General features: G+C 43.3%; 1 protein-coding gene across 1 annotated transcript; it reads right to left on the minus strand.

Moving 5' to 3' along the window:
* Positions 1–1,331: 1,331 nt before the first annotated feature.
* LOC118378979 (sodium/potassium-transporting ATPase subunit alpha-1) lies at positions 1,332–14,715 on the minus strand. The gene is made up of 22 exons (XM_052517697.1): positions 14,546–14,715; positions 9,267–9,383; positions 9,006–9,065; positions 7,878–8,081; positions 7,613–7,726; positions 7,381–7,515; positions 7,167–7,284; positions 6,710–6,978; positions 6,286–6,594; positions 5,697–5,831; positions 5,358–5,550; positions 5,035–5,210; positions 4,805–4,941; positions 4,447–4,597; positions 4,128–4,296; positions 3,883–4,037; positions 3,662–3,785; positions 2,821–2,966; positions 2,583–2,713; positions 2,388–2,489; positions 2,083–2,174; positions 1,332–1,589 (listed from the first exon to the last, which is right to left on the minus strand). The coding sequence occupies exons 1-22, from the start codon at positions 14,555–14,557 to the stop codon at positions 1,561–1,563; spliced, it is 3,078 nt and encodes a 1,025-aa protein (XP_052373657.1). The 5' UTR covers positions 14,558–14,715; the 3' UTR covers positions 1,332–1,560.
* Between the last annotated feature and the right edge of the window lie 963 nt (positions 14,716–15,678).

The raw sequence follows: 15,678 nt of genomic DNA on the forward strand, positions 1-15,678 counted from the left end.
CTAATTGTTTCTAGTTCATAAACAATCAATGAACTAAGCAGACCCAGCTGCTATCATATTGGTGTTTATGGGAGTCACCCCTTAAGACTGGACTGTGACCAAAAAAAATCTATGGTAAAGCCTGAGTAAGACATCTTCATTTATCCACCATCTTTTCCCAGACATTAAGTCCGGTTGGGACTGACAAAACTGGACTGTGCACGGACACCCCAAGCTTGGGGATTGTGAGCTTGTGACAGTTCTCTTTCCTTGTGGATGGGATGTTGTGTGTACTTTAATCTCAAGAGTCTTCTACTCCACAGACAGACAGGATGTGAAATGCCTACTTTAGCAAGCGAGGTTCAATTGTAGTGTGCGCAGTCTGAGTGGGGAGTTATCAAATGTTTTCTGAACAGTAGGTAGCTTAGCTTCTTATTTCGATAAATCTGGTTGCAGCTGTAGATATAGTCTGCAGTAGATCTACATTTTAGTTGACAATGCTGCAGAAGTGGTTTTTCCTTCCATAATTTCTATGGCAGGAACTCAAACTAGCGGTTAATTCTTATTTAAACAAGGCAAGTCAGTTAATAACTAATTCTTATTTTCAATGATGGCCTAGGAACAGTGGGTTAACTGCCTTGTTCAGGAGTAGAAAGACAAGATTTTTACCTTGTCAGCTCGGGGATTCGATCTTGCAACCTTTCGGTTACTAGTCCAACGCTCTAACCACTAGGCTACCTGCAGCGTTTACATAGGAGGGATGTTCAGAGAAATCAGGAGTTCTCCTTCTCGTCATCATGCCGTCAGTAGGACTAGGGGTTCACCACTTGTGGGTGGATATTGAAATCAGGCATTCCATAGCCATTTTATTTAAAGAACATATATTTGTAAACACCCACCCACAGGAGAGCATTGCTACTGTAAGCATTATACAGTGGGTTTGAATGAAATATACATATTAAGCCATAATGTTATCAGCAGGGTTTTTAATACTCAAGTGCTGCCAGTTGATAAGTCTTGCCTTGTGCTTCTGATAGAAGGTTGCTCTGACACAGGCTTGCTAGTGTTTAATGTCAGGCAGTAGATGGATAACAGTGTGTGTTGTGAATGAGTCAAAAGGTGACATGAAATACAGTCTACATTCTGTACTACGATGACAGTGAACAACTAGCTGGTGTTCGTTGACTGCACACTGATAGCAGTGCTCATGGTTGAGATAGTAGAGAGAATCTCCAGGAAGGATAGGAAAAGAAGGACCTGAAGATCTGTTGATTCTGTGTTTATTCTGGAAAGTCTCCAAGTTGCAATGAGGAAACGTGCAAGCACACATGCACAAACCATACACACCAAAGTGGGAGCTGACTGAAAGTTTATTTATATTACTGTTAAAAACATGTATAAAATTGGTCCTGTTCCAGAAACAAGGCACACATTGTCAAATGTCTTGGTTCATCATCTCGATCTCAGTGTTTTAGTATCAAGCATTCCCTATATAAAAACACATCCACATTTTACACAACTTAAAATTCCGAGCAGCAAGACAACCATGCAAGAACTTGAGCGATGCAAACGGGATGCTTTCTAGTAGTACGTCTCCCTCTCCACCCAACCTAAACCAGAGAAGATGGAAAACAGGATTTAGAGATCAATTACCTCTGGTAAAACAGGTGGACTAAGGAAGGCTGTAGCATACATAAACAATGCTCATGTTAACGATCCGTGTGTAGTTCAGACGATCACGGAGGAAGACAGTCAAGTGACCGACGTCTTTAACATGGTCTCTGATAGCATACCGGTTTACTCACATCAAATGCATTTTATAAAGCCCTTTTTACATCAGCAGTTGTCAATGGAGTGGACTAGACTCCCAAACGTGTCTGTGTCCACTGTCTTGCACTGACTAAGCAGCAGCATATTTTTCAGATGCACTAAAGATTTACAGACTTCGCTTGTTTGCCAGATAGTAAAGCTACCTAAATATGCAGCCTTACTATCTTCCTGAGAACGAGGGAAAAGCTTGTGGTTTTGAGAGCCAAACTGACCTTAAGAATTGAACAAGTACTACAGATAGTCCGAGTAATAACTAAAGGGATTTAGCCTCACCTCCTGGGCTGCGTCGGATGATCAGTTTTCGGATTTCATCATAAATAAAGATGAGGAGAGAGTATGGGAAGGCGCAGAACCACCAGCTGGGTCTAAGGAGAAAACAAAAACAAAACATAAAATAACAGAACTGAAATGGCTCCAGACCAGAGTGCACCAAGAACAGACCTTAACATTTTAAGCAACACATAGCTAAGCTTAATAGAAGTCCTCCTAGAGTTAAGTATTTTTGGTACTAAAAAAAAAAATAAAAAAATAAAAAATGTAAGAGATGAAGTGTACCTAACTGAAGGGTCTTTACTTACTTGAGTGGGTACATTCTGAGAGCGATGCCCATCCCAGGACAGTAGGACAGGAAGGCAGCCAGGGCAGTCTCCTCAAACAGGCCGAAGATGAGAATCTTGTTCCTGAGGAGGACAGAAGCAGCATTTAAAATCCAGTCATTTCTTTGACAACAAAAACTAACAGCCGATGCTCTTCAAAATGGCCACTGAACCCACCTCATTCCTTGTTGGAAGACAGAGTTCCTCCTGGTCTTACAGATGATCAAATCAGCCCACTGTACAACTACAATACTGGCGAAGAATGCTGTGTGGCAGGTGAACTCCACAATCTTTCTCTGTTCATAAGTCTGAGGGAAACAGTCAGCAACAGAGGGAGAAACAGTCAAAACACAGTCAGCTAATCATCTACAATCAACAAGGCTTATGAAAAGCACATTGGTGTCTGCATACTCACCCACTGCTGGCCATAGCTATCCTCCAGGTCGTTGCAAAATTTGTTGTCCCAGTCCACACGAATACCTAGCAGTCTAGAGGGTAAGAACCCGTTCTCAGCAAGGATCACAAAGTATGTGAAGAACCCAGCCAAAGCCTGGATCATACCTGTGGAGAGATGGGGAGACAGGATCAGATGGCTGCATTTGTATCAGATTCTATCCATGTCATTCTGTCTGATGCAACATAGAAAACCAACAATCTCCATTAAAAAAAATAAAGTTTGATTGTCACATACACCGGATAGGTGCAGGAGAATGTGTTGTTTTACAGGGTCAGCCATAGTAGTAGGGTGCTCCTGGAGCTTATTAAGGTCAACTGCCTTGCTCAAGGGGGTGGCAACAGATTTCTCACCTCGTCGGCTCAGGTATTCGAACCAGCGACCTTTCAGTTACTGGGCCAACACTAACCGCTAGGCTACCTGCCACCCTACAGTGATTCCCAAGGAGTATCACGTTGGTGGGAGAGGTTTGCAACCCATGATATGATGCAACCGTATGTGAATGCTGTCCATATCAGTGTTTCCTCTTAAGGAAAGTCCCGCTCACGTGGAAACCTCTGGTTTAAACCTATTTTTGGCTCCATCACCAAAGTGTGAAACTCTTGAGCCAGAGACATCCCATAATCACTCAGAGACCCCTTCTCTTATCACCATGGAGGCTATTTCTGGCACATACTCCACTTCCAGCTGATCCCAAAACCACCCAGTCAACTTAAGTTAGAATCCAGTTTGAGGTGTATGAGATGTTAATCTTTCATCTAAGAATGAAAATACTTTGTATTTTACTTTGTATCGGTCTTACCGATTTGACCGTAGGCTATGCTGATAAGTCTTTCGTTCACCAGTTTGTCTGTTTTGGAGTTTCTGGGCTGTCTCTTCATGATGTCACTCTCAGCAGCTTCGTAGGCCAGGGAGATGGCGGGGACCTGCAAAGTTGAGGACGATTTCAACAATTAGAATAAAACTAAAATGGTAAACAAAGATTTAGAAGAAAAAAAAATCTTAAATATACAAATTCCTTACCATGTCAGTTCCCAAGTCGATACAGAGGATGGTGACGGTTCCTAGGGGCAGTGGAATGTTGGCGATGATGAAGAAGAGGAAGGGTGTGATTTCTGGGATATTACTGGTCAGGGTGTAGGCGATGGACTTCTTCAAGTTGTCAAAGATCAGACGGCCTAGGAAAGGTACATGCATAACGTTAGTGAAAATAATGCAGAATAGAAGGAACCCCAAACATTCTAAATCCACTGAAATGCTGCTTCTACCTTCTTCAACACCAGTCACGATGGAGGCAAAGTTGTCATCTAGGAGGATCATGTCGGCAGCCTGCTTGGATACATCCGATCCAGAGATACCCATAGCAACACCGATGTCAGCCTTCTTCAGAGCAGGAGAATCATTCACACCATCACCTGTCACAGCTACAATAGCACCCTGTGGATAAGGAGGAGAGGTGTTTGAGTCTATGGAGAGAGAAAACTGGTCAACACATTTTTCATTTTAAAGGAATTTATCTACGCTACAGTCACTCTGTTTACCTCTCGTGAGATCGGCCTAGTGTCTTTAAGTTGAGCTGAATATTACCTGGCGCTGGCAGCCCTCCACAATAATAAGCTTCTGCTGAGGAGAGGTTCTGGCAAACACAATCTCTGTGTGATATTTCAGGATGTCGTCCAACTGTTCAGCGCTCAGGTCCTTGAGGTCTCCGCCATGGACCACACAGGCCTTGGCATCCCTGGGAAAAATGTACCCCTTATTTATGGAAAATCCCATTGATATGAAGACATTTCTACAATGTCTATAAGCACTCATGAAAAGGACCTGACATTCAAGCCTGAATGAAATCTTTGGGAGAAGGCCTTCAAAAATTAAAAAATGTAGAGAAACTGCAGGAGTTTAACAGTAGTTTCCAATAACAGAACTTAAAGATTTGTTGTATTACCTAGGGTCAACTTCATTGACTGGAATGTTCAGACGAGCAGCAATGTCTTCAACAGTCTCATTTCCTTCAGAAATGATGCCCACACCCTTGGCAATGGCTTTAGCAGTGATGGGATGATCACCAGTGACCATGATAACCTAAGGGAAGGAAGGGAAGAGGAGTGGTCTGATCACAGTGGCTGCTATGTGGATTGACTGAAGAGTCTTGTGTTTAGTATGATATTGCCATACCTTGATTCCAGCACTCCTGCACTTGCCCACAGCGTCAGGTACAGCAGCACGGGGAGGGTCAATCATGGACATTAGTCCAACGAAGCACAGATTCTCAGTTGGGAAGTTCACCTCTTCACAATCGAACTGGAAGCCCTCAGCGAACTGGTCATCAGGGAGCTGGAAATGACAGAACCCTAGACGGATACAAAATTGTGAAAATGTGAATTGAAAAAAAGGAGCAAAAGCGCAATTTTACACCTCACATTGGATCATTTGACAACACAGATGGAAAAAAAATACAGTAGTATTGGCTAGTGATGACTGAAATAAATGACTTTTACCTAGCACTCGCTCTCCCAGACCACCCAGTTCCATGTAGGCGTTCTGGAAAGAGTCCTTCATCTCGTCATCCAGAGGCTGTTCTTTGCCCTGGATCAAAATGGTGGAGCAGCGGTCCAGAATCCTCTCAGGGGCTCCCTTCATCACCAGCAGATGCTTGGACTCACCCTCATTCTTGTTCAGGTGAACTGAGAGCTAAAGGATAAAATTATAGGAGCAGCCATTTTGAAAACAGATTACCAGAGTAGGGATAACAATGTTGATCTCTGTGCTAAAGGGAAGGGTTTTCAAATATATCCTCTTATTTCGTGTTGCATGGTGCTACCGTGCCATTGACCTACCTGGTATTTGTTGGTGGAGTTGAATGGGATCTCAGCAACCTTAGTGTACTGGTCTCTCATGCCTTGCACAGACCCACAGCACAGCTCAATACACTTCAGCAGGGCAGACTCTGAGGCATCACCAGCCACATCTCTCTGTGAGAGGGAAACGAGTAGGCAGATGAAGTGGACGTGGTATGCCGCACATTCTTTCACACACTAGCACTTCCGAGGACCTGGTATATCCTTATGTGGCCTAAGACATTAAAATGCCCTCCATCAATTTAAACAGATTTAATGTAAAGGAAATCTTTGTAGATTTTGTCTTCTACCAGGCTCAGACAGTGACAGAGAAACTGAAAATAAGGGGTGAAATTAAGTGTGGTAATCACAGCTAGTCCAAGGTGAGATGATTAACGGAAGGAGAGGTTATATTCCAGGGGATTGCGAGGGCTGAGGCAATATGAGGCATTCAGGCAACAGGAGAGGAATTACATAAGGTGAAAGACACCCCTGTTGAGCCTTTTCAGCATCTTTATATGCTGAACTCCTGTCGATAGCTCCATGTGTATACTGTTGTCAATTCACTCTGGGGAAATGAGACACTTACTTTAAGGATAGGAATACCGCTCTGTTCTGCCAGGAAGACGGCACGGTTACACAGGCCAGCGACTCTAGCCAGGGCAGCCCAGGTGGCAGAGCTCCTGTCAAAGGAGGTACCACTCTGGTTCTCTGTGGTGTCAGCCTCATGGATCTGGTTGTCGAACCACATGTGAGCCACGGTCATTCTGTTCTGAGTCAGGGTTCCGGTCTTGTCAGAGCAAATGGTGGAGGTGGAGCCCAAAGTCTCAACAGCTTCGAGATTCTTCACCAGGCAGTTCTTCTTGGCCATACGCTTGGCAGTCAGAGTTAAACACACCTACGGAGAAAGCCAAAAGCCACTCAACATGTCTGTCGAACAAAATTGGCAATGTACTGGTTTCTGGAGCCATATGTGAAGTGTTTGGGGGGCACTCCCGAAAGACCGTACTCACAGTTACAGTGGCCAGGAGACCCTCAGGCACGTTAGCGACAATGATTCCGATGAGGAAGATGACAGCTTCCAGCCAAGAGTATCCGAGGATGAGGGACAGAACAAAGAAAGACATGCCCAGGAAGACGGCCACACCGGTGATGATGTGGATGAAGTGCTCAATTTCAATAGAGATTGGGGTACGTCCGACTTCTAGGCCAGAGGCGAGGGTAGCAATACGACCCATAACAGTGCGGTCACCAGTGTTGATGACAATACCTCTGGCAGTTCCTGCAGGAAATAACATGCAGATTTCATTTAACAATCATGCCATCATATTGACTACTGTTTAACAGCAGTTGACATTGATTCATGCCCTTGCACCAGATTTAGCTAGATTGCTTTTTTATTTTTTTTAATCTGTGGTCCCTGGGCAGAATTTGTTTTTATTTGGTTTGTTTCTCATCTGAGCAAAGTACCTTCAACACAGTTGGTAGAGAAGAAGGCAATGTTCCTCGTCTCCAGGGGGTTGTCATTGGAGTAGTCCGGAGTACGGGTCTGGGGCTCAGATTCACCAGTGAGGGAGGAGTTGTCCACCTAAGTGGGGAGGGAATTAGATTAATACAATAATGAATGGCACAGACATGGGCATAATGTGACGTATTTGGAGCAAGGGGATTTTAAAGTACCCACTTTGCAACCGCTGGCAGAGATGATTCTCAAATCGGCGGGAATCCTATCTCCACCTTTCACCTCCACCAGATCTCCAACCACCACTTGTTGAGCGTTGATGTTCATCTTCTCACCGTCACGGACAACCAGGGCTTGCTACAAGGTAGAGGACACAACCAGATTCATCTTTAAATGTAACAATAAAGGAAAAGAAAACACCTTCAAAAAGAAGTGTTTCTAAAACAGCCAGTACCTGTGGGACCAGGTTCTTGAAGGAGTCCATGATCTTTGAGCTCTTGGCCTCTTGGTAGTATGAGAAACAGCCAGTAACAATGACAACAGCAGAGAGTACAACACCCAGGTACAACTGTGTGGGACAAAGATGCAGAACGTGTTAAAATTAAGTTAACTCCCCCGCACAAACACCAGTGCAAAAGAACTACAAAACCCAAGCATCATCTGCTTTCAATTCCATCACAATGTCAATAAAATCAACATTCTTCATCTTGGAATCTTACGTTATCATTGGCCGGCTCATCCTCCATGGCTGCCTGGATTCCGTAGGCCAGGAAGCAGAGGAGAGCGCCAGTCCACAGCAGCATGGAGAACCCGCCAAACATCTGCTTGCAGAACTTCACCCACTCAGGGGTAGTGGGAGGAGGGGTCAGGGAATTGGGGCCATCACGGGCAAGGTTCTCAGCAGCCTTAGCACTGGATAACCCCTGAGGAAATACAAAATTGGTTGTGTTACTTTACATGTCGAGACCTCAAATTAAGATGCTGTAGGAGGATACTTTATTTTAAAATAAATGGGTGCTTCCCTCCCACCCAACCTTTTAAGGGTATACCATTATCGACCCTTGCTTTTTTAAATCAAGTATGTTGCTATAGTCGGGCATATCTAGGTACCCCCCCTCCATTCTTGAGATTCTCTCTCACGGCACGTGATAAGGAGAGAGGAAGCCAATTGTCAACACAATAATATCTCTCTACAAGGTCTGTCAGTGGCAGACAGAGACACTGCAGGGCCAAGTCATAACTCTAATTTCACATAAGGCAGAGAAACAAGTCAATGGGGCTCTGGAGAGAGTCGAAGTGCTGACAGTTGCCAGGCAACTCGCTGCAAACAATGAAAACAGTGCAATCTACTCTGCTGAGATTGAGCGCATCCTAAATCTGGGTTGAGGTGCCATGAGCCTGCTGCTTGTGAATTATTCAAAAGGACCACTCGGCTGCGCTGCTAGGTTTGGAGGCGGTAATCTACTATTCCCCTTGATCTCCCAATCATGATCAAGAGTCCATTTGTATGGATGTAAAAGAGGGATATATAAGCAGCTGTCGTATTGCCTTGGATATTTGTCACATCCAAGCCTGATGACCCCCTTCTTCCACGGTTTAATAATTGGAAGAGATCCCAAGAGTCCGAAACCCATAACTTGTGCAGAACTTTGAAGTCCATCACTTGACTTAATTTTTCTATTCAATAATTGAAACTACTCAAATTGAGGAGAACCGAGCTGAATTGCCTTCCAGCTGTGGTCGATAAACAACTAATTTGTTAACAGAAAACAGTGCAGGGGAGATTAATGAAGGGGAGATTAATGAATCGCCAACTGAAATGAAAATGAGTGAAGCTCCAGACTTACCCTACTAAGGTCGGTGCCGTATTTGCGGTTGAGCTCATCCAGGGTCAGTTTATGGTCATCCTATGGGACAGATTAGGAACATGTCACTGACAATCGTATTGCACTGCACTTCCGCACCGTCGAGAGAAACATACAGTACATTACTTGCATCGCCAAGCTTGACACCAAGTCAGTGACAACACACGAGTGACCAAGACTTGTGATTTAAAGATGAACTTCCCAGGTCCTGAAAGAGAATGAAAGTGAGAGAAGCCGACTCACCAGATCAACTTCCTTTTTCAACTCATCCATGTCCCTCTCCTTCTTCATGGCCTTGGCATTCTTCTTCTTGCCTCCCTGCTCAGAGGTCGCCGCCAGCTCATACTGTTCCCGTCCTTCCTACAGAGGAGGTCAAGAAGAGATTGTTAGGAGAGAAGAAAAGAATATATACTAACATATAATAAAATAAGTAGAAAGAGGCCCTTTAGAGCTCTGCCCGAGAAAATAGAATCTTCACCCAACTCAAGCCCCTGATGCAGAATCTGCTTAGTTTCCCATAGTGTTTCCGAGGTATGAATAAAACCCAAGTCTGGGGGACCAACTCTTGAAAGGTAATTCATTGAGTCAATGAGAGACTCGCTCATTTGAATAAAGGATAAAAATGCTACTTTTCCATTACAAATGAAATGGCACCAATTTGTAAGTCGCTCTGGATAAGAGCGTCTGCTAAATGACTTAAATGTAAATGTAAATGTGGGTTATTGATGTAGCATTGTTCTACTGAACGTAAGCCCAGTTATCATTTACAAAACAAACGTGACCTAGACAGGTATGGTGCAACAAGTACAAAGACAGTCCAAAAGGGACAGCCACAACTATCACCTGGTAGGCTTTCACCTTTTAGAGTCTACGACCTGTGCTAGATAGCACAATTACTTTCACTACTCAGCAGAAGAAACTCAGATGTTTGAAAATGGCATCTGAAGTTAATGAGGAATGCTTAATGAACAATCATGTCACAGACCGTCACTTTGCACAACTGCGTCAATAAGGAGAGCTGTGGGAGGGGTGGGGCTGAGAGTCATTTCAACATACTCCACTGCAATCCAGGAATGTGAGACTATTAGGCCCTGTCACAATACTTTGTCCAAAATAGGGGCAAAATGAACTCCCCAGAGGGGAAAGGTGCACACCATTGGCTCGGTTGTCTTGAATACACACAGAACTTTCTTCCTCTGGAGTCATCTCATTGTGAGTCCAAAATAACCCTGGCACCTCACCTTCTGCAGACACATTGTTCATTCACTCTTCCCTTTCTCCATTATCAAATCGGTCACTTTTGGGAAGAGGACAAAGACCTGTTGAAGAATGCGTCAGCTAGACGGCTGAAAAGGGGAGGGTGTTGGGACACTGCGGCAACAGGATAATGCACAGTACCAGATAAACATCGGTAAGGCAGTTAGCGAGCATAAATTATTCAGGTTCAGAAGTGTTTTGGCTGTGGGGGAAGAGAGCTCTACATGCTTCTCTTGATTTGACCCAAACACAGACTTGCCCTTCTTGGAAATGCACCCCCCCACTAATACTATTTAGAAATATCCCTTTTACTTTCCCAATAGTGCACACATCCGTTATTACCACAATGAAGCAAGGAAGGGAGGATGCTGTTTTGGAAGTATTACTCAGCTGTCTCTCAAACGAAACAGGAAGCTACTGCACTGAAAACAGGAAAAAAAAAGTGTGGATGTCAACTATTGTGTGGAATCTCTCAAGACCAATCATGCAAAAACAACAGTTGTCCCACTACAAGCCTGAGAACAAATGAGGCTTTGCACCTCCATAGAGAACCATGTAAAAACAAGAATTTAAAAAAAAAAAATGGGGCAGAGAAATATATCTTTAGAGTGACTTTATTTTGGACAAACTGTACAGTCATTGAATTTATTCAGACCCTCTTAGCAAAACACTTAAGATAACAGGCTTACCGCATTCTTATATGGGATTACTGTAATGGTTTGATCTGGGAGTGGGAGCAACACCACTGTGGTAAACATGGCTGCATACCATTTCTCCAATAGTTGAATATATTACTCTGAACTGCATAATCGTTGTTCTCATGAACGTTGAATATGGGAGTGAGTGTAATTAGTCTGGGACAGAAAGAGAAACAACTGTGAAAGAGAGTGCAAGAACGCAGGGTGGGTGGAGAAGGGGGTGAAGCCGGCAAGACATCTTTCCAAGAGGACAGAAAGTTTGAAAGAACAACTGTCCTCAAAAACAACAGCGATAGACAGAACAGAGCCTCAGTGAGACGAGGGGCCTCTCACTTTTACGCTAAAACAACACCACCGCCAGATCAACAAAAGTTCATAAAAGACGGTGGAGCGGGTGCATATTTTACAGCCAGGGTCGAATTCCCGTGAACACCATTCCTGCTTCTGTTCCTGTACGTGTGCCAAATACAAAAGCTGCTCACTCAAGCATATTGGCTCCTCCTCGCCCTGGGACTTTGCCCCGTTGCTACAGGCGACATAACCACACCTCTCGGATATCTGAATGGACCGAGTCACGTGTTACTCTCCTCCCCTTTTCTCTCCAGTTTAGAAAAAAGTTCATTTATTCACAAGAAAACGCATTTAAAACTCCCACCACGTCCACTGGAAGAGTCAGTTTTCCCACAGAACAAATGATGGTGAATGCCTGGGTTTCTCCTTAAGACCCCAGGAACCACAGTTAAAAGCAGAATACGAATCAAATGGGATGCAACTTCCTTTATTGCACTAGTCTGAAATGCAGGTTAGAACAGAACGCACGTGGCTATTGCGAAATGCCTATTGTGAGTAGGCCTATGGGACAAACTTTTTTTTTTTTTTACAATTCCCTTGGCAGTTGGAATAGAAATTACAGTGGAGGAAACAGAAGGTGTAATAATGTGTGGTACTCTCGTGTGGCAGCTAAGCCAAACGAGCAGAGGGAGATCGAGCAGGAGAGAGAAAGGGGCAGTGGGGGTGAGATGTGTTCTCTGTCACAGAGATGGGGTGGCGTGTGACAAAAGGGATGCCTAATACATAGTGACTGTCGAGCGGAAAGAATGTGAAATCCTCAGTAGAGAGAGAGAGCATTTTTTCTTTTTAAAGAGCGCTAGAGAGCAGGTCTCATGGTTCCACAGTGGACCCCCGGGGGGAAATAATGGTCAGCTGAGGCCACAACCTGATAGTAGCTCAGAGATGGAACACTGGAGAGAAATAAAATAATTCCCCAATTACTTCACCATATAAAAAGGCCTTGTTTTGGACATGTTCTAGGCCTCATTTGTTTACAGTGGAGATTTTCCACAAGCCACTTTCCACCACACTCAAGTGGTGGAATCTTTAAAACAAATGACCCCCCCGCCCCCTTGATGAAAGATGGCGAGAAAAGAAGTGGAATAACAAAGAAAGAATGCGCCCTAATAACGTTACAGGAAAAAAGCCTTGTTTTCAGATCGCAGTTTATTTTGAGAGATGGAAACAATAGCCATAGTATTCCATTTCAGGAAGGAACTTTTGGGCGTTTCAATTTGTTGACAGTGAGCAGTTGAATACTATCATACCTCTTGATTTTCCATTTCATTACAGAAAAACAGATTTTTTTTCTCCATCTGCCACTCAATCAGTTCAGAAAAAAAAAATCTGCCAGCTCCCCCTGAACAGGAGCCTATGAACAATGATGACAATGCAGCAACTGGTGCCTCATCTTCACAGCGGTCTCCCTTCCATATACACCTCACCACTCTAACCAACCCTTTGGTCCCTCCAGCCCTATGCCACCCTCACCCCCCTCTCTCTCTGTGGTCTCCTGGAAATCATTAGTCCGGCTGTCCAAGCATCTGTGCGTGTACTGGACCGGAGCGCTGAGAAGAGGACAGGAGGGGTGGGAGCAGAGTGTTCACCACCATACAGGGAAAGAATCCAAAACATGGAGGTTTGCTGCTCTGCATTCACATCATAGAACCAATCTGTCTCTCTAGTCACCCCTCTCTTACTGTAGCTGTGAATACATCATTTATCACTGTGCCCGTGTGATCCGTTGCCCAGCAGGGAGTGGCTAGCCTTTTATATGATGCTATTAACCTCCCCGATATCCCACCAGTCTGCCATACAGTACCCTAATACAGGAGTCACAGGTAGGTAGCTGTAAAATATATATAAAACATCAAATAAAAATCACCCCAATAGTTGATTCAAATGTAATAAAACTATTGTTTTTTAAAAGCAGTGACTTTCATTAATACATGAGGGCTGTAGTTGATATAGGTCTTCCCAAAGACACAGTGTAGGCCTATCTGAACATTCGCAGAATGTAGGCTACACAAGAAATGTCATACACAACCATATGCAACAATTAAGCCTTATGTGGAATACATTTATTTTTTTAACGAGATTTTGCAGTTGCTCAAATGTTATTAAGGAACAGTTCGGTATTTTCCCCCAGAGTCAGATGACCTCGTGGATACCATTGTTGGGTCTCTGCGTCCAGTATTACGAAACTTACGAGGTATTTTCGTGAGCCAATGCTAACTAGAGTTAGCGTGTTCCCATATACTTCAAGTCATTGCGCTAACGCTAGTTGGAAATTTCCTCCAAACTGAACGTAGACATAAAAATGTGATCCACGAGTTCGTCTAACTCTGGGGAAGTAGATAAGGGCATCCTGCTCAAATCCAGAACTATCCTTTTAAGCAGCCAAAGTGAATTATTCCAATGTAGGTCATCTACATAAAAACGATATTCTTTCAACGAGCATGACAAAAAAAATAAACACTAACGACTTTGGCGCATGGTTAATATTGTGATTGGGGTGGACTACGGTTATTATTCAATTTATGAAGAACAGACTTTCGCAACAGCCTACAGTCGCAACTAACCTGAACATTTCCTATATTTCTCATTGATGAACAAAATCCAGCCAAGCGGGTTACAAGTCACCATGAAAGACCATCACTTATATTCAGAAGTGGACTACAGACTCTGTATGGCCGTGTATCTCAAAGTAACACAAGTCACAAGATAGTATGTCTGCCTCCACTTCCCGCAACTCGAATTTAAACAGACCACGCTACATTTGTAGCCACCTTGGCGTCAGTTTACTTTGATGAAAATAAACATTGTATCAATCTTCAAACGTATCTTACACCGCCAATTCTATCATCGTAGCGCTTACAAGCTTTTCTCCTTGGCGACTAGATCCAACCTAACCAACCTGTGGATATTCAGTATCAATGTTAAAAACAACACATTTTTAACGCTAATTGACACTCGATCAATACACGTTATGAAAGTAACTTTTGTTCAGCGTACAAAATGCGGAAGTCACGCTCCCAGCGCAGGCATTTTGAAAAAGAAAAATGCGGCCAACTACGTACATGTGATAATTTGAAAACAACTTCGACTGTATTATATATATTTTTTAAATCAATACCACTTTTGACAAGTAGCCTACAATTAAGAATTGCGTAAATTAGGCTACATTAGCATTTCATGGAGCTGGAATGTGAAGATGGAAAGAAAAAGCGCACTTACTCCACGTCCCATGTTTGCAGTTTGTGGAGGAAAAAAAACTTATTGAACAATCAAATCCCAATTTACTTTAAAACGAATTGAAAAATGTATTGCCCCTGGATGCGCCCTTATCCACACGTGTCACTCCTACCGGACACGCATCCAAGCTCCGCGTCTCATTAAAAGGTCCAATACTTATATACAGTGTTCCTTTCGATCGTGACGTCTGCACTTTTTGCCATGGTAACATAGAATGGAGGGGCGGAGTCCCCATTATTTAATGTTTTACGATTATCGGCCTTCATAAAGTAGATTGAATCCATTGCGTGACAATGGACTTTGTTCTCTGTAACTTCAAATATTTATGAAGGAAAGTCACTTGGTCTATTCTGTGCAGCCTTATTCATATTAGGATGAAATCTCTGTCAATATCTCTCACCAGTCATATTCATAATGGATACTAACCTATCCTCAATCCTCTTTAAGAATACTAATTTCCACATAGATTTAAGAATGATCATGATTTAAACACACACACTCTTTCTCTCTCTCTCTCAATCACTCTCTCTTCATTCCTTATTTTAACCTCATTTATGGAAAGGGATCATTTTAGTGTAAACTCCATCACTGGTCTTTAGGAAGTTTAAACTTGAACGAACCAGGCCGTTGACCCTGTCATGAACACTTTGTGGACAATGTGACCTTGTCAGAAGAATAATGGCAGCCTGGAAGATGGCAGGTTATTGCATCTACAAATGATTAACTCTTTAACTTAGGGATCCTAACCATTAACCCCGTCTCAAGGTCCTATTGTATGTCGTAACTTCACCCTTCAGTTTGGACCCCAGTAGGAGTGCTGATCTAGGATCAGTTTGTCCTTTAGATCATAGTGAATAATATTATAGCACTTCTACTCTGAGGTGCTTTGTGGATATGGGACCAGGTATTTCACTGCAGAACCAGACAGAGGCAGATTCAACCACATGTCTATAGGTCACTGTAATTAGTGTAGTATTCTACCTGTGTGAGGTAGAATAGAATAGTATAGAACAACCCATCTTTATTGTCCACCCAAATATCAACTTTTCCCTTTGGCTTCACCCAACCATAAGACAATCTAAAATGGTGTTAATAATGAGCATTACATAATGAAA

Source organism: Oncorhynchus keta, unplaced genomic scaffold, assembly GCF_023373465.1.
Source record: "Oncorhynchus keta strain PuntledgeMale-10-30-2019 unplaced genomic scaffold, Oket_V2 Un_scaffold_938_pilon_pilon, whole genome shotgun sequence".
NCBI classification, from domain to species: Eukaryota; Metazoa; Chordata; class Actinopteri; order Salmoniformes; family Salmonidae; genus Oncorhynchus; species Oncorhynchus keta.

Bases quoted from the DNA above. Each gene is read 5' to 3' on its own strand.
- LOC118378979 (XM_052517697.1), bottom strand. The intron at 2,714-2,820 runs GTGAGTATGCAG...TGTTTCCCTCAG, and splicing joins ATAGCTATGGCCAGCAGTGG to ACTTATGAACAGAGAAAGAT. The intron at 2,490-2,582 runs GTGGGTTCAGTG...TGTCCTCCTCAG, and splicing joins GTCTTCCAACAAGGAATGAG to GAACAAGATTCTCATCTTCG.